The sequence below is a fragment of the Bacidia gigantensis genome (assembly GCF_019456465.1).
Source record: "Bacidia gigantensis strain McMullin 20006 chromosome Unknown contig_255, whole genome shotgun sequence".
NCBI lineage: Eukaryota > Fungi > Ascomycota > Lecanoromycetes > Lecanorales > Ramalinaceae > Bacidia > Bacidia gigantensis.
This window is the reverse complement of record NW_025408605.1, coordinates 44988-62380: the sequence shown is the minus strand read 5'-3', so window position 1 is coordinate 62380 and position 17393 is coordinate 44988. Positions and strand designations below refer to the sequence as shown.

General features: G+C 52.6%; 6 protein-coding genes across 6 annotated transcripts; 4 read left to right on the top strand and 2 right to left on the bottom strand.

Moving 5' to 3' along the window:
• Positions 1-205: 205 nt before the first annotated feature.
• Positions 206-1352, top strand: KY384_006758 (uncharacterized protein; the record flags this gene model as incomplete). The annotated part of the gene is made up of 3 exons (XM_044815251.1): positions 206-307; positions 382-688; positions 1207-1352. 3 exons carry the CDS (start codon positions 206-208, stop codon positions 1350-1352), a joined length of 555 nt encoding a protein of 184 aa, XP_044667125.1.
• Positions 1353-2108: 756 nt separating this feature from the next.
• Positions 2109-3188, top strand: KY384_006757 (uncharacterized protein; the record flags this gene model as incomplete). Its single annotated transcript, XM_044815250.1, has 1 exon — positions 2109-3188. The coding sequence occupies one exon, from the start codon at positions 2109-2111 to the stop codon at positions 3186-3188; it is 1080 nt and encodes a 359-aa protein (XP_044667124.1).
• A 3046-nt stretch (positions 3189-6234) lies between these two features.
• On the top strand, positions 6235-7463 carry KY384_006756 (uncharacterized protein; the record flags this gene model as incomplete). Its single annotated transcript, XM_044815249.1, has 2 exons — positions 6235-7143; positions 7227-7463. The coding sequence occupies 2 exons, from the start codon at positions 6235-6237 to the stop codon at positions 7461-7463; spliced, it is 1146 nt and encodes a 381-aa protein (XP_044667123.1).
• Positions 7464-8282: 819 nt separating this feature from the next.
• On the bottom strand, positions 8283-9398 carry KY384_006755 (uncharacterized protein; the record flags this gene model as incomplete). Its single annotated transcript, XM_044815248.1, has 1 exon — positions 8283-9398. One exon carries the CDS (start codon positions 9396-9398, stop codon positions 8283-8285), a length of 1116 nt encoding a protein of 371 aa, XP_044667122.1.
• A 1253-nt stretch (positions 9399-10651) lies between these two features.
• On the bottom strand, positions 10652-11869 carry KY384_006754 (uncharacterized protein; the record flags this gene model as incomplete). Its single annotated transcript, XM_044815247.1, has 2 exons — positions 10652-11757; positions 11824-11869. The coding sequence occupies 2 exons, from the start codon at positions 11867-11869 to the stop codon at positions 10652-10654; spliced, it is 1152 nt and encodes a 383-aa protein (XP_044667121.1).
• A 1636-nt stretch (positions 11870-13505) lies between these two features.
• On the top strand, positions 13506-15501 carry KY384_006753 (uncharacterized protein; the record flags this gene model as incomplete). Its single annotated transcript, XM_044815246.1, has 2 exons — positions 13506-13745; positions 13792-15501. The coding sequence occupies 2 exons, from the start codon at positions 13506-13508 to the stop codon at positions 15499-15501; spliced, it is 1950 nt and encodes a 649-aa protein (XP_044667120.1).
• Between the last annotated feature and the right edge of the window lie 1892 nt (positions 15502-17393).

The following is a 17393-nucleotide window of genomic DNA, read 5'->3' as shown; positions in this document are numbered from 1 at the left end:
AGTCCTTCGCTCTCAATCAGAGACTCACTGCCTCAGAATTTCACCAACATCAGCAGCCCCACCAATGCGACCAGCGGGGACCTTTCTAGAGAAACTGAAGATCTCTGTGGCAACGGTCCAGCCGGTTCCGTCCAATTCGAATCCAACATATTACTGCGAGTACGTATCCACCCCCTAACCCCCACCCCTCCACCCTATCCAACCCATGTCACTAACCTCACTCCAGATCAACGGCTACTGGCACCCCCCAAGCACCACCATCTGCGTCGACATAGCGCGCTCCGACGGCCTGAGGCTCTTCCACAGCGTAAGTAGACAATTCAACTTCGACAATGTCTTTACCAATGAGGGAGGGTGCCGAACTGCACTTACCGCATCGAGATGTATTTCCTGCAAGTGGAAGATGAAGGTCGTGGGTTTACGTATACGGTGGAAGGGGAGTTCGGTGGACAGCGCGGGGCGTATGAGCAGGAGGTCGAGGTTCCAGATGGAGGTGCGGCGGCGAAGGATGGTGAGGTGAGTGTGGCGACGGCGAAGCGGGATGGGGTTGGGGAAATGCTGAGGAGGGATGGCGCTGGGCGTGGTAATGGGACAAATAGCACAGCTATGGTTGATGCGCCAGGGGGGGTCCTGTCGTTCGCCGGGGCCAGCGGGGTCGACGCCGATAGATACGATTCGAGGTCTCAGAGTACGTAAAGCACCTATGACCCCACTCTTCCCCCTAGCTTCGTAATTTGCAAGCCAGTTGACGATATTGCCGGTTTTAGATCATCGGGTACTGGCGTCCGGATTATAGAATACTCTGTCTCGATTTCTTCGAACTCGATTTCGGCGTCCATGTCAAGCATTATGAGGTGTACACCTTCAAGTACGATCCCGCGCGTCATTATTATTGTCCTATCGTGGTGGGGGGCATTGATGTGCAGTATAACTTTTGGTTCTCGTCAATTCAGGAGGAGTATGAAAAGTTCAATGCGAATGCCCTTGGGGTCATTCATCATGAACGAGTTAATTATAATTGGGTGATTGTGTCGAATCCCCACGGAGTTATGGGTTCAGCTGCGGGAGTGGCGACGTCGAGGCGAGGTGTAGAAGCTTGACAGTAGTGCTGTGGGTAAACATCAATCAGATGCTTCACAAATCGAATTGTGCATTGCCCTTAGCTAAAGGAGTCCCTTCGCCCAAGCCCCTGTACTGCTCGTGCAGAGAAATCAAAGCGCGGTGCTTCTCAACAAGAAGCCAAGATTTTAGCCACATGGATGAGTATGGTGCGATACAATTTCTATAGATCAGTGAAAGAGTTGTTAAACTTGTCGGAGTTCAGTGCCAAGACCGCCGATCGACAGCGATGAACACGAGCACGGGATTCTATTATTGTTGCAACATCCATAGCAGCCATTAGCCGTCCAAGTTCCCATTGGTCCAATGACTGCTATAGGAAGGTAACAAGTCTGATTCCCCAACCGTTGCGCACTGTGTATCAGAGAAGACCGTGTCTCACGACGAAGCACCTCGGCTGGGGAGGTTATTGAAGGGTTGTCAGGGAGAGATAGACAGAGTCCGTCCTCTCAATAATGATAGACTTTCTTGCAATGATATATTTTAGCAATCATATATGCACATCTTAGAGTGAGGCTGTGCACTCGAACAACGATACGAAGATTCGCTGTAGGATCCCCCCAAATGGCTAGTCTCCGCCCCCAGATATCATCGAAAGAGGAAGATCGCCAACATCTAATCAAACTAGTGCTCGGAGGTGATTTCTGTCTCATCCATGATAGGTCGCATGGGCGGAAACCTGCAGTGGCTTGTTGGTGTGTCAAGGATTGAACGTCACGATAGAAGCAGGCTGGACTGGCCGGGCGCGGGACGATAAAGATGCCTCATTTTCTTCCTCAACCTTTCCCAATGACACTCCAACCCACTGATGTCATCAAACGACTGTGAAGGATTCATTGTCGCATGAGCTTGCCAGATGGCGTCCTCATCCTCGTCCTCGTCCTCGACATGCTACTATCCTAATGGCGATGAGTCCAAGGAGCAAGACATTCCCTGTGGCAATGGTGACGGCGTAGCTTGCTGCCCACAAGGTTGGACCTGCCAGGACAATGGCTCATGCTATCTTCCTAACGAGAAGTATTATGGTCGATACACTTGCACCGATAAAAGCTGGCAGTCAGATGGCTGCCCCCACATCTGCACATACGGTCAGTCACAGTCACACACTTTCAATCGCCACTCTTGCTGAACGTATTTCAGGCCTGACAGCTTCTGGCAATGAAGCATTGGGGACATGCGGCACAAATGAATGGTGTTGCGACACCAATAGGCCTGAACTGTCTGGTGGGCAAAACTGCTGTGACACCAACTCTCCAAAATTCTCGCTCGATTCGCGCAAGGTCGAGAACAACGGAACATCATCCGACAATTCTAATTCAAGTAATGAATCCCCTTCATCAACGGAAGAATCTACCACATCAACCACATCAACATCGTCAACCTCGAAAACCACCAAAACCACAGGATCTCAATCGCAAAAGACGGATGGCAGCACCAGTGTCGTCCTGGTCACCTCCGTCGTAAATCAAGGCAGCAGCACAATCGTAACATCCGTCACCGGCGCCGCAGCCACGAATCCACCACCGTCAGAAACCTCCACTCCATCCCACAAATCGCTGGCTCCCATCATCGCCCCCACTGTAGCCGTCCCCATCGCTGTCCTTCTGCTCGCCGGCCTCGCACTAGCATGGTTTCTGCGCCGACGAAAACGACAGAGGGCCCTCAGCGCCGAATCACCGTCTGGGCCCGACCCCGTGCCTATGTACAAAGATCCGTACTCACCGAACACAGACTCGTCGTACTCGCCCGGGAAGTCAGAGTTGGAGGGGAGTAAGCCAGATTTGACGCATACTCCAGTGTCACCGAGGACGCCATCTGGTTTGAGGATTTTCGAGGGCCCGAATGATGTTGGGAGTGCGGGGACGACGGGGGTGGGAGGCGGGCAGAGGGGAAGTTCTAATTTGAGTCATGTTGAGCACGCGGGGGCGCAGCCGGGTATGGCGGAGCTGGAAGGGGATGGAGGGAGGGAAGGAGAGAAGAGGAGGTCGGAGCTTCCTGCTGAGGTGAAGAGAGCGAAGGAGGGACCGTGGCTTTTTTCAGATGATACCCAAGGAGCGTCTGGTGGATGACAGGTTTGCTCAACGATGGGTTTGTTGCTTGCAGGAAGAAGAAGCATGTATGGATTCGTGCTTTGAAGGATCATTGAGTGTAATGGGAGAAGAGACAACGAGTAGCTTACTGAAGATACCCAGGGAACTGTAACGAGTGGAAGACGAAGGAATAACTCAAATATCAATCAGGTGGCTGCCCTCGGGATATTGAGTACCGCCCAACTCTACCAGAGACTGATTGATGGCTCACTACTTTCTCTCATGAGCTATACTGTGGAGTTTTGCTTGTGAGAAAGAAAGCTCTTAGACTTGCTATCTCGCTCAAGGCATGAAGGAAGCCTAGAAGACTTTGCCGTAAGCTACACACCAACCCTAGAGGCTCCTCCCGGGGCTAGATTGCGACAGCGTCTAACCCTAAAACTGATCTCCATCTTCGCAATATGCAAAGTCCAGCAACCAAGCTCCTCACCACCTACTCACCCCTGCCACCTGCTACTACCTACAATCACACGCGCCGTCCAATCTTGGACCTCTGTTCAAACATTGAACCTATCTATACAATCCCTGCTGTGCTCCAAGCCTCCTCCCTCCTCCACTCCTTCACGAATAGCGCAACAAGATCAGCATCCACGTACTCAAACGGACAATATACGATCAGCTACTCACATTCTCCCTTCCCTATCGCTACGGAGACTGTCTCTACGCCTTGTCCCTCACCCTCCACCCTCCATCCTCCTTACAACCCCGAAATACACAAATCCGACACCTTCTCGAAAGGGTAGAAGCAGACAGAAGAGATTGCGATGGATACACATCATTGAAATAGCCTTCGACTCAGGAGCAAGGGGGTAAGGTGTGTGATAGAACCATCCACGGCGTACCTGCGGGGCGATTCTACTAGCAAAACACCGAGGGAGTAGGTCTGACGATCATGGGTATGAAGATCGGATGCAAAGAGGGAGGGGAAAGAGCTTGCAGACCTTTACATGATGGATTGTGGTAAGGCTGGGGTGGCGGTGAGCTGAAGCAGCCGTGAGCTTGAGGTTGGAGAAGGCAAGGCTGGCCTCGGGGGTGCAAATGGTCGAAGAATCTTCAGAGAAGCTGGTCGGCAACGCCATCGAAGCTATGAGATCTACTGAGATCCATGATGACGGACTCGAATGATCGATTATGGTGGCTCTATTATCGAGTTTCAAGCTCGCGATTTGAACAAGGTGGTGCATATACCCATCGATCTTGGAGTGAGAAGTAGCTCAACTCCATGGCGTTTCCGTGCAGGTGTCCTCTCCACCAGAACTGTGCTCTCCTTTGCCCCACAGGACCATACTTCTCTCTTAGCTGCACGCGGACAAAGAGACCGCGGAATCAGAAAGCGCGAGTGAATGGAAACCCTCATCTAGGGCAAGTTTGAGCATGTGCATGACGCTCTTCTGGTTGTAAAGGCTGGTCCGTGCTCGCACAGGGAGACTAGATATGTGGATGTACGAAACACGTCCATTGAATCATACATGTTTTGAGGTCTATATGCAAGCTGGTTAAAATCTCAGCAGAAGATTGCGCTCTGTTACGACAAGCCAATGTGTTCGCCGAAGCCTCAAAAATGGTTAGTGGGGACTCTGAGGAAGGACTCGAGATGTCTCGGATCTTGGACCGTGTTTCCGCTCGACTCCAGCCATTTCTGGGACCGGTAGCATACAAGCGATGAGTGTATGATGTGCCGTTGATTACGCTCTAGCTACTTCGCTGGGCTACTTGTGAAGAGGAGAGCACGCGTGGGACACGGGATGAAAGAAAATCCGATAATGTGCGTCGGGATATTGATTACTTTAACGGCACTATTGCTTGTGTGGCCAGGGCAACGTTGAACGTCGATACATGGTACAATTACTGTAATATCAGGGGGGGAAAGATTCCCTCTTTTTAGTACACACACAAGTCCTTATCAGGATGGCAAATTCCCCATAGTCAGCAGCAATGCCCGTGGCGAGCAGCTCGCGATTGAAGGGCGTTGAATCGATTTGACCCTTTCACAACGCCGTGTCGGAAATGTCGATCTGGTAATCCGATCAAAAAGATCGCCTCTACAAAGCACAACAGAATACGAAACTTCAACATTGATAGCTTGCTAAGGACAAGCTCATGAATTTCCCATTGCAGAGGTTATTTTTGTATGCTGCTACTCTTATCCTGCGCCAGGTGAATGAGGGATGTGATTCCTAAGCGCTGATGATCGACTCGTAATCTTATACAGCGGCCTACATGTCCTTCTCCCTCCCCTCATATATGAAACGAACGGGAAGAGAGCCGCACACACCGATTGACTCTGTACGACCAATGTGAAAATTGCTGGAACTATATCGACAAAGACAACATCGCAGTCCACGATTGCTAGTGCAAGCCAAGCCACGAGCAATATACTTCCACGCACAAACCTTGAGCTATCATCAAGATTTGCGTCTCGACAGCATCTACCAAAGTCAACTTAATCGGCAAGGTCAGCCGCCCGGGTCCATGGAAGGTGGGGTCCAAAGCGTCTCATGCTGTCTGAAGGTAAGACATGGATGCATCCTGAACGCTGTTTCATGCCCCCGTTCATACCTTTGCCTGCCTTCTGATTGGCGCACGGCTGGTTGGTTTCATCCGTTCCGCAGAGTCGTCTGGTGTTTTAGCGACATTATCATGTGGGATGAGAGACCGATTTAGGATCATCTGCAAGGATGGGATTGAGGTAGTAGGGGAGAGGGGAGAGGGGGAGGGTGGAAGGGTCAGGGGGGATGCGACCATGCATGCAAGTAAGAAAAGGTCGGATCCCCCACGGCCGGACTTGGGTTTTGCTTGTCTTTCTCTTGAGTACTTGCCTGTACTTCGTTGTTGTTGAGAATAGAGGGAGAAAGCTGGTTCTTTGCTTCCCTTTGAGAGGGGCTTCGCTCTTTCGATTGTTTGATTGATTGATTGATTCATCTCTACCACGTTCATTTTCAGAGTCTTTGATTTTCAAAAGAAGCACTTGTGATACATCCCTTTACTGCACATTGAATATACCGAGCTCATCAGCCCTCTCATCATGAAGATCGCCGCCCTTATCGCAGCCTTGCTCACCTACACCTGTTCTGTACTCGCCCAACAAAACCGATGGGACCAGTGCGGAGGCCAAGGCTGGACAGGAGGCACTAATTGCATCACACCAGGATGGACGTGCCAGGTGCAGAATCCTTGTGAGTCTACCCCACCAATATTTGCTAGGCTTCACAGGCTCACAAGTGCCTTCACAGATTACTCACAATGCTTGGACGGTGGTAGCGGCGGTGGCGGGGGCGACGGTGGAGATAAAAGCGCTCAAGCTAGTGGTGCTGGAGGTGGAGGGTCCCAAGCAGCAAGTCCCGCCGCCATCCCATCACCAAGTCAATCTGCTGCTGGAGACAATACCGGTCGTACCGCGGACTTTTCATCATTCCTGGCGCAGAACACGACTGGTGGTGCAGGAGGTAGCGGCGGGGCTGGAGCTGGCACTCAGGAGAAGAGCGCCCAAGCTGTAGATACTTCTGGCTCTGGCTCCGGCTCTGGTACCACTACTACCGGCGACGACGAAACCGAAGAATCCGACGAATGCGAAACCGAAGACGCCTCGCCCAGCGGTGCCGCCCCAGCGAGCGCCTCATCCTCCGTTCAGCCCGGCGGCGTGCATAATCCCACCAACTACAAATCCTTCCTGCAAACCGGCGGGACGTCAACCGCGGCCAATGGTGCTGGGGGTGGCACAACGCTCGGCACATCTGGCGCCACCGAGGGCGGCATCCAACAAGTCGGCGCCGGCACGACCAACGAGACTGGAGCGGCGTTGGCCGGAGAAGCCGCGGGTGGAGGCAGCTTCCAATTCTTGCAGAGTAAGGAGATCGTGCCGTATACAGCCACAGGGGCGGATGGGGGCAAATATCCACTCCCATTGAAAGCGCCGAACTTGGCCACAACTACTGTACGTTCCCTCCCCCTCCCCCCCCCCCCCCCCCCCTCTTTCCTCCCTTCCGCCCCACAAACCCCCTAACCTCACCCCCTTAGGCCTACGGTCCCGCAACCGCCGACTCCGGCTCCGCCTGCGGCTGCAAAGGCGTCTGGCAGAACGGCGCCACCGGCTTCACGACCGCGGCGCCCTCCGCGGCTGTGTACGGGCAAGACTACAAAGGCGAAGGCTGCGGCACGTGTTTCAAACTCACCAACACGGGCCTTCCCCCTGCGACGAGGATTCCTGCGGAATCCAAGCCAGCCACAAGGGCGAGACGGTGGTGGTTATGGTGACGAATTCGTGCCCGGCTCAGGGGAATGAGCAGTGGTGTACCGTCCCCAATCGGTTCGGGTATAGGGCGCATTTTGATTTGGAGGTTGGGCCGGAGGGGTGGGGTGAGTTTTTTTCTTTCTTCTTCTTTCTTTTTATTTGGTGGGAGGGGTGGGGAGGGGCTGACGTTGTGTGTTGCAGGCAATGTTGTTGTTAGTTTTGAGCCCGCGCCGTGTCCGAGCCAATTTTTGGGACAGGGGGCGTATGAGGGTACTTGTGCTAGTGCGGATAGTAGAAGTGCGAGACCCGGGGGCAGCCGGCTGTGGCGAAACCGGATACGGCGCAGACTTCGTGATGGGGGGAGGGTGTATGATTGTGTGGGTGAGGGGGTGGGGGTTGGTGTACAAAGGGGGCTTTTGTAGATTTGGTGGTTTGGGGGTTTGGGGATTATAATGCTGATGTTGAATTCTTTTCTTGAATGGCCGAACGGGCTGGGTGTTGTTGATTGTATCGCTTGAAGTGTAGTCGTGTGGAGGATATGGGTGTTGTTCTCTACATGCAAGAGTAGGGATCACATTCAGCTACCTGAATCGCGAAATGAAGAGCCTGACGATTACTTCACTTCCTAAACATCATTAGGAGAGCTTGTCTTGATCCTCGACGGAATCACCAATCTCTGATTTTGCCGGATTTCTGAAGTCTCTCATGCACTGTCGATGTAAAGCAGAGCGAGAAGCCAGTCATCAATCCGACGTCTTTCATTATACACATCGAGTTCACATGCAAATACACGCTATGATAATCCAAAACAAAACCTGCCACCACGATACTTTACAGAACCCTCACCTACCATTCTGCTTCCCCTCATTCGACGCCTCGCTCGACGAGATCATATCCGTCACAATCATAATATCCCCCTCCTTAACCCCCCCATCCGACGGCGCAGCTTTCACATGCGATCTCGTAACCCCCTTCCCCACATCCACACCCTTCAATTCCTCCTCCTCAAACGGCCCAAGCCGCTCCGCACCCTTCGGCTTCGAGCGTGGCCATCCAGCAATAATCCCCTGCGAACTACTCCCTCGGGTAATAGTCGGGCGCTTCCCATCGACGGACCGATTCGAGTGCTGATACTGCTGCGAATTGGGGTTGATTTTGCGCCGGCAGGCAGTACATGCGCCGGGACCGAGGCGGTAGACGTCCATGAGTTTGTTGAGCACGACGAATTCGATGGTCAGTTTGATGGCGTAGGCGAGCGATTGCGTGCCCGTTTTGTACACCCATTCGCCCGAGTAGACTTCGCAGACGAAGGCGATGTCGAGCACGATGCAGAGGATGTTGAGATAGATGAGGAATTTCTTCGTGTGCCGGATCTCGGTCGGGTCGCTGGGGAGGAGGATCTTGAGCGCTGCCCGAATGTAGATGATGGAGATGGTGAGTTCTTGCAAGGTGAAGACGATCAGTTGGATGCGTTCGTAGATGTTGTAGATTTTGAGCCACAGCCCTGGGTTCGGCTGGTTGCTGCCGAAGGTGAGGACTGTGGTTACGAATTGGAAGAGGATGAAGTCTGTGATTATCATGATGAGCACGCCGCGGAGGACGCGCTGGTCCCGCACGACGATGTGCAGGCGCGAGTAGAGGACTAGGGATTGGCCGGTCACCATGCCCCACCAGCCGAAGGAGGCGAAGGCGGTGTTGACTTCCCATGGACAGCTGCCGACGAACCATTTGAGAATTATGCCGGTGGAGTGGCTGACGATTCCACAGGATGTGATTAGAATGGACCAGAAGTAGAGCGTGTTGCGCCGTTTGAAGGTGGAGAGTACTTTGATGTCTACGAGCACGGCCATGTAGATTGCCAGCGTCAACATTGCGACCAGGATTGCCGTTCGAGGTGTATTTGGAGGCAAAGGTCCTCGTTCAATGCCTCCATTTGTGCCCCGTGGTAGTACTGCCATTGTGATTCCTAGATTGTCAGAGTGCGCTCATACTCGTGAGGAGGAAAGGCGGCCGTCACGTCATAAAAGTTCCCCAGAGGATCAAAGCAATTGTGGAGTGGAGAGTGCGGAGCATAAGTAAAACGGCCCATGGGTCCGAACACGCCGTTAAGGCCTTCGCAGGAAGCACATTGACGGGACGGGCGATATTGCGATGCGAAACAAGCTTTCCGACATGTGGTTAGCACGTGGAGAAGTGTTCTGGAAGAACGATCAATCACAGATGAGCATGCTGCTCAGGCTGAAAACGAGTCTGAGATGTCCAACCGGAGAAGAGCCTTGAGGAGAGGAACACGGCTGGTAGGAGCCATCTGCATAGCAAATCAGCCGAGAAACGCGTGCGAAGGAAGATGAGCCGGTAGAAACTAGATCCATCTTTAGATGATGGTGTGCGCTTAGAGGTACAGAATTATCCCGGTTGAGCCGCCACATATATGCGATCCACTCCTGAGGCTCGTTCGCTTTTGCGGCACAGGAACGCGGTTGGCCAATTACGCCATAATTTGATCGAAGGTTCTTCGGAATATCGAAGTCGGTGTAGACTTAGATCTAGAATTCAATTAGTGCATCCGCCGTTGAAGCTGTTAGATTGTACCTGGCGGTTCGTCTGTAATTTGCAGAGCTTCCAATGATTTCGCGAATCATCCTGCTGCGTTGGAGCGCTCTGTAATTGAAGTGCGACCTATCAGTCGCTACCACAACTTCAGCTGAGACGTAGGTCTATGAGACTGTAACCTCCACTGAAATCAGCGTTCACACCAAAGGCTAGACTCCGTTTCTCGAATCTAGATGTTCTCGATCATCTGCGAGATGAGAGCCTTACGATTCCACACGGCATGGAAGCCTTCAGCCGTGAATGTGAGACAGCAATCGGGCCGTTTCGAGATCAAGATTGTGAGAGCGTCGTGACATCAGCAAAATGAGCCTTGCGCAATCACGAAGGTCGGACTTTCTTTTGCATGATATCACGGTTCTGCGTGAAGCTCAACTCGAACAAGTGGAGTAGCTAATGTACGGCAATTGATGAGGTTGCGTTCAGTCATGGAAATAAGGTACACCATGCAAGACATGAAATCGCAACGATGCTTTCATTAAGACCGTATCATTCCATACTGCATCTCCGATAATTAGCCTCACAGGTAACATCAAATTGAGGTCCAGTCAACCTATCTTTTCATCTCCCAAATTAATGACCGTGTGGTTGTCTGCCCAGATCAAATACCCAACTTCTCACTTGCCAACCTCGCCCCCTCCACCCTTGCCTTGATTTTCTGCATAGCGACATCCCTCGCAAAGTCAGGGCTCCCATGCTTCGGCTTCACATCAATACTGAAAGGGCTGAACCCACAATCATCCGTCGCCCCTAATTGATCCTTCGCAATATACTTGCTGGCCTCAACAAGATCCGCCGCAACATCCTCCGCTGTCTCGACTTTCGGATTCAGCGGGTTCGTGACTCCGATGAAAGCGACCTGCTTCACCCCGTTGGCGTCACGCCGAATACTCTCGCCGATCTGCTTGTAGATGCTGCTTTTGTCCTTCTCGGAGGCGAGTTGGATCAGGAAGTATCCTGCATTCATTGCGAATAGTGAAGGGAGGAGATTAGAGTAAGGCACCTCGCCTGAGTGGACGGAGTCGCAGTCGCCGCCAGGACAGGTATGAATGCCGATGTTCTCGCGCTCTTTTGCGGAGAAGCGGTCCAATACCTCATTATTCAAGTCGACAAAGGTCTTCAAGAGCTCTGCCCCTGTCCATGGATTTCGGGGGTCGTTCTTGCTCGCCAGACGACCCTCTGTGAAGTCAATAGACACCCGTTTTGCGCCAGCTGAGAAGCACCCGCGAATGTCCTTCCCGCATTCGTTTACGAGATCCTTGACAAAGTCCTCCTTGCTGTACCCTTCTACAGTACCATTGAGCGGATAAAGTAAGTAGAGCATGCTTGGGGCGATGACTGCTGTCTTCATCGCGTGGCCTGTGCCTTCTGCATACGGCGCGCTTTTCCTGAAATTATCGTAGGCATACGTTTTGTATTTCAATGGGCCGCTTGTCAACCTCGGTAACTGTCTGTGATGGCCATCGTCGAAGATGGCGAAGTATTGACCGTCGGCCGCCAGATTGGAGGCTAAGCCTGCGCCACCGAGCGTATCGATGATAGGGTAAGTTGCAAATGACGAAGCACGTTGCTCTCCGTCTGAAAGCAAGGTTTCTCCTGTTTGCGCCATCTTTTTCACGGAGTCTTCGGCGGCCTTGTCTTGCGCAGCGACTAGGGAGTCTTTGTCGATGGACCCAGCATCATAGTCTGTGTAAGCCTTTTGCAGATCTGGTACCGTTCAGCCAGAATTTCTCGCTTGGTGTTCTAGAATGAAATGCAACCGTGATGGCTTACACTCTGGTCTTGGTAGAGAACCAACGACTTCTGTTGGAATAGGCATTTTTGGTATGATAGTCTTTTGCTGCCAAGTCGAAATAGGGTCAAGGTAACGAAGCTCAACAACGTGAACAAAATGGCTTTGGCTCGTTGTAACGTTCTGCTGAAGTCTCAAATAGATTCGAGGGCCAAGGCATGCCCCTCCTCTACGACCAAGCTTCCCCGCACTCAATGCACTGACTCATCTAGACTCGCTGATCATTGTGGGGAAGAAGGTTGAAGCCGGGACGTCTTCTGACTTCTTCTGCACTTAAGAACCTGTGTGTCTCTAATCCTGATGTGATTCGTTGGCCAAAATTTGGGGGTCGAAGATTGAAATGGCCCTCGCCGCTCAGTATGCAATTAACGCGACACGAAAGTCCCAGACATTGGGTATGTCTTCCACTACGTTCCAAGGATATCCCATTCAACTTTCCGTCATCCCCATAGGGTCCGCCCGAACCAAACGTGGTGGCGTTTGGTGGGGGAGCGAAGGTGAGACTCCATTGCTCACATGGTGTTTCTAAGCTCCCGAGCGGACATATCTACGCAGGGTTCGACGAACATCTTCGTTCCCCCGGGCATTCCAGCCAGCATGATTTCAGGTCGTAAGTCCAAAAGATTGTGCAAAGCCCAGTGCGCAGTCAGCTTAGTATTTTCTTTCTTCCAACCCTTAATATGTATCTCGATGCGAGCACCCATCAAGACGTATTTTTAAGCCAGTGACAAGATATGCTTCACATGCGCAATCTTTGTGTTCGGGGTCAGATGGAAGGCTTTGGTACCACCACTACGCTTGAAAGACAGCGGTTTGTTGTTATTGATGGCCTCTGCCATCTAGATGTCATTGCTGAGGGGTACTATCTATTGGAATGTGTCATTGAGCGCAAATTGCTCTCTGGTCGGGGCTGGGTTTGATGATGAAGAAATTGTCCGGTGAAGGTAGGTCATTGGCTTCATTCTGGATGACTTCATCTAGATACATCTGAAGTGCAGGTACATCTGAAGTGCAGGCTTGGTGAAGATTTGGTGGAGGAGGAGGGGAAACTTTCGCACTTGTTAATTGGTTTTGACCGAATAATATGACTAGCTCGTGCGCCTTGTCACGATTGACGGCTACATATTTCGCAGGTTGAAGATGGAATAATCGAATTGAGATTTCCATGAATTAAGTTCGGAGTTTTGTTAACTCCGACGAGAACCACACGACTTTCTTGGCGCAGCGCCAATCACAGGGCAGCGGAACCAGCCTTTCCAAAGCTTGCCACGCTGGAACTTGGTCGTCTTCGATATGATGTAATTGGGGGCTGGGGCAGGAAATACCGATTTCCCTGGATGAATTGACTTTTCTGTGGCCCTGACCAGCGGAATCGCCGTGGTTCTAAGCTCAAGCTAGCCTTCCGACTCGCTCGTCTATTCGAGCGCGTTGACGATCCATAGAACAGCCCCCGCCACCAGATTCATCCCCGCAGTATCTCGCAAATGGACAATTTACCCGAATTCTTTGAGCCTACTAGATACTTACCCGCTACGATCATTGCCAATGCTTGCCTTTTGTGAGAAAGCTCTTACAAGCGGAAATTCTAAATTGACGCGAACATTAACGACTCCCATCTTCTGTCGAGCAGGATGCATACTTCCTTCTCGCCTATCCTCTCGAAATGGCATCCTTGGCCACCCCCGAGAGCTTCACGTCGATTAGCTATGACTATCTTATTGCGGGTGGGGGCACTGCAGGGCTGGTGCTTGCAAATCGCTTGACAGAATTACCAGAAATCACTGTAGGAGTCATCGAAGCTGGAAATGACAAGACGAATGACACCAAAGTACTGACGCCCTTGTACATGTTTGATGTTCAAGGCGATCCAGAATATGACTGGAACTATACCAGCCTACCGCAGGTACGTGTGGATTTGCAGTTTGGTTACCACAGGCTGACTTCCCTAGGAAGCCTTAGCTGGCTTACCTGTGCCACAAGCACGTGGTAAAATGCTGGGCGGCTCTAGCGGAATCAATTACATGCAGACCACGTTTGCGTCAAAGGCAGACTTCGACGACTGGGAGACATTGGGGAATCCTGGCTGGAATTACGAATCTATCAAACCGTACTATGCGAAGTTTGAGAACTTTCAAGGGACGCCGCCATCGCTCGAATCTTCCACTTTGGATGGCGACACCTTCGAGATAGACCATTTTGTAAATGAAGCCGTGCATGGCCATGGAGGTCCAATCAATGACTCGCTTGCGCCTTACTATTCGAACTTTCAATTGGCTTGGACACCGACCTTAACAAGTCTTGGATTGTATGCCAATGGAGACCCCAGAGACGGAGTGTCTTTAGGCGGGTACACAAATCCAATGGTGATGACGCTTGGGACTGCGCAGCGAAGCTTTGCTGCGAATGCTTATTGGGAACCTGTCGCAAACAGACCGAACTTGCACGTGATCACCAATGCTCTTGTGAGTAATATTGTGTTTGATGGCGCTCAGGCGGACAAGTTGACCGCGACTGGACTTAACTTCTCCGTCAACGGTCAATCCTATATCGCCAATGCGACCAAGGAAGTCATCCTCAGTGGCGGCACAATGAACTCACCACAAATATTGGAGCTTTCTGGGATTGGAGACCCCAACATCCTTACCAAGTATGGCATCGAGGTGAAGATTGACAATCCAAATGTTGGCGAGAACTTCCAGGATCATCCTCAATGCGGGGTGACGTTCATTCCGAACGAAGGCGAGATCACGTTTGACCAATTCTTCAACGACACTCAATTGCAATACTGGACAAGCGTCTACGAGCAAAATCACACAGGCATTCTCGCGTCCGGTGTCTCCCAGACCGCGCAGCTTTCCTGGCCACAAATTCTACCCACAGACCAAAAAGATCGACCAAGCGACACGGTGCAGAAACTGTACAACGGGTCGGCCGAAGGACTTCGGCCTGGCCTAAAGGAGCAACTAGATCTCACGGCCAAGAAGGTTACAGACCCGAATCAATCATCACTGCAGACAGGCGTCCTGGGCGGCTTTGGGGCCAAACCTCCACCTGGGAAAGAAAACAAATCAGTCTGGCTAGGCGGCTTCGCTACCCACCCATTCTCCCGCGGGTGGATCCACATCAAATCCGCCGACCCAACAGTCTACCCAGATTTCGACCCGCGATATCTCTCGCACCCTCTCGACTTTGAGATGTTAAAGGACTTGGTACTTTGGCAGCACAACGTCGCCGAGACGAAGCCTATGTCGAATCATCTGCAGGGCGATGGCACCGTTCTCACTGGCGACGTACAGATTTTGAACGATACCTCAATTCGAGATTATATCAATGCGGGATTCATCACTGGTTGGCACGTTGTCGGCTCTGTGCCCATGCTACCAAGAGATAAAGGCGGCGTGCTGGACCCGCGACTGAAAGTGTATGGCACCAACAATGTGCGCGTTATAGACGCCAGCATCGTCCCCCTTCATGTGCGGGGCAATACTGGTACATTGACGTATGCGATAGCGGAGAAGGGCGCGGATCTGATCAAGGAAGATCTGAAGGCTTCAAGCAATGGCTCTCAGGTATTTGCCGGTGCAGCGTCCCATCAGTACTCGATCAGCCCTGTTCTGGGACTGCTACTGATGTGGGCGATGTTGCGCCCGTTTCTATAAAAGCGTTGTCCACATGATCGTCGTGGCATTAATGATAGATGTACATAAAAAACCCCATCCTCCCTGGGCCGTTACATCCCCCCTCCCATCATCAATCACGCACTCACCACCCCTCCCCCTCCCCCTCCCTCATCCCCCAAAGCTCGCTTAATCCCCATATCCAAAACCGCCACCCCATCTTTCCACATAACAGCCGTGAACGCAATCCACGGCGCGCCTTGCCCCGCCGCTTGCCTCGCCTCAGCCCTCCTGACCACGCCCGCCAAAATCATCCTCAATCCGTCCGCGACCTCTTTGAAACTCATACGAGTTCCCCTGAAGTCTGCCCCCTCCCCTCCTCCTTCCCCTTCCCCCCTTCCCCTCCTTCCCCTTCCCCTTCCCCTTGGCCTTGGGTTGGTCGGGGCCCCGATTGTATCAACACCCTCATATACCCATCCACCTTAGTACGCGCGACATCAGGGGTCAACCTCGTCCCGCGCGGCCAGCGAACGCCGATGTCGGCGCTGGAGTCGGAGGCGAGGGTGTAGAGCAGGAACGTGCGGAAGTGGTAGAAGATGGTGGGGTAGGGGAGGATGAAGGACGGGTCGGGGGTCGGGAAGTGGTATGTTATTGTTATGCCGTTGCTTAGGCTGGGGGGTGGGGGAAGGGTTGTGTTGGTGAGGGAAAGGGAGGGGGTCACCGTCCGCGAGCGTGAAGACGCTTGCGCTCGCGGGAAGGGAAAGAGGTATTTTGGGCGGGGTGGAGAGGGATTGCCACAAATCGCCTGTGTTCCCATCCCCACCGGCCTGCTGCGCCTGCTGCGTCTCATTCCCGCCCCCCACCACCGCCTGACCACCACCAACGGCATCAGTGACAACCTCCCCATACAACCCCCTCTCACTACTCCCAACCTCCCAATCCCACGTCCCCCAGTCCCTCACATCCCTCTTCACCGTCAAAATCCCCTCATCCAGGATCTCGAGCACCGCCCACGCAGCCTGCACCGTTGTCATGATAACAGGCGGATTTGCCACCGGCTGGAACGTCAAAGCCACGTTATTGAATTCGGAGCTGGTGAAGCGGAGCGGGTGGCCGGGCTGGATGAGCTCGACTTCGGGGATTTCCCACAGTTGGCAGAGGATGGAGAGGTAGGTGTGGAAGAGCTCGCCGGCGAGAAAGGTGGAGGAGCGTAGGCGGGAGGTGTAGACTTGGATCGAGGGTTTGAGGTCGGCCGGCATGGGGGTGGTGATGGGGAGGGAGATGTTGGGGGTTATGGCTTCGTAGAATGCGCTAAGTAAAGGGGAGGGGGGTTAGTGAGGATCGTTGTGGATGAGGTGGAGTGGGTCGGGGCGGGGGCGGGGAGGGAGGGCTTACGTTCCGTTTCCTAGGAAAGGCTCGACGGGGACGGAGCGGGTTAGAAGTGGGTAGAACGATATGCAGAGCGCGGCCTTGAGGAAACGGGGGACGGTCATGATTGCGCAGTCACAAGCAAGGGACGATGGGGATGTTTTGGTTGTGAGAGCCTGCTGGCATCTCAAGAATGATTGTGATATATACAATTCTGTGTGAGGGGGATGTCTCAACAAATCTTGCAGCTCTTCTCGGGTTGAAATGTACTTGCCTATTTTCGGAATGTTTCATGGTGGGTCGCCTTGTCATCAATAGGTCTCGGCCCGTATTTGCGAGACATAGGATGCGCGTGTATGAAGGAACCAGCCATCGTGTCTGTGTTGCGTGATCGGAAATTCATTGGCAGTCAGGCTGCAGTGAGTACTCTGCAAGAGTCTTTGGTGTTCAACTGTTGTCATGGTATTGGGTTGCAGCCAGTGCGGATAGAAAGGGGCCGGTCTGAGAATCTGTATTACTCCTTCTACTGCGATTCGATCGTGGGGGGTCGGGTATGAAATACCCAT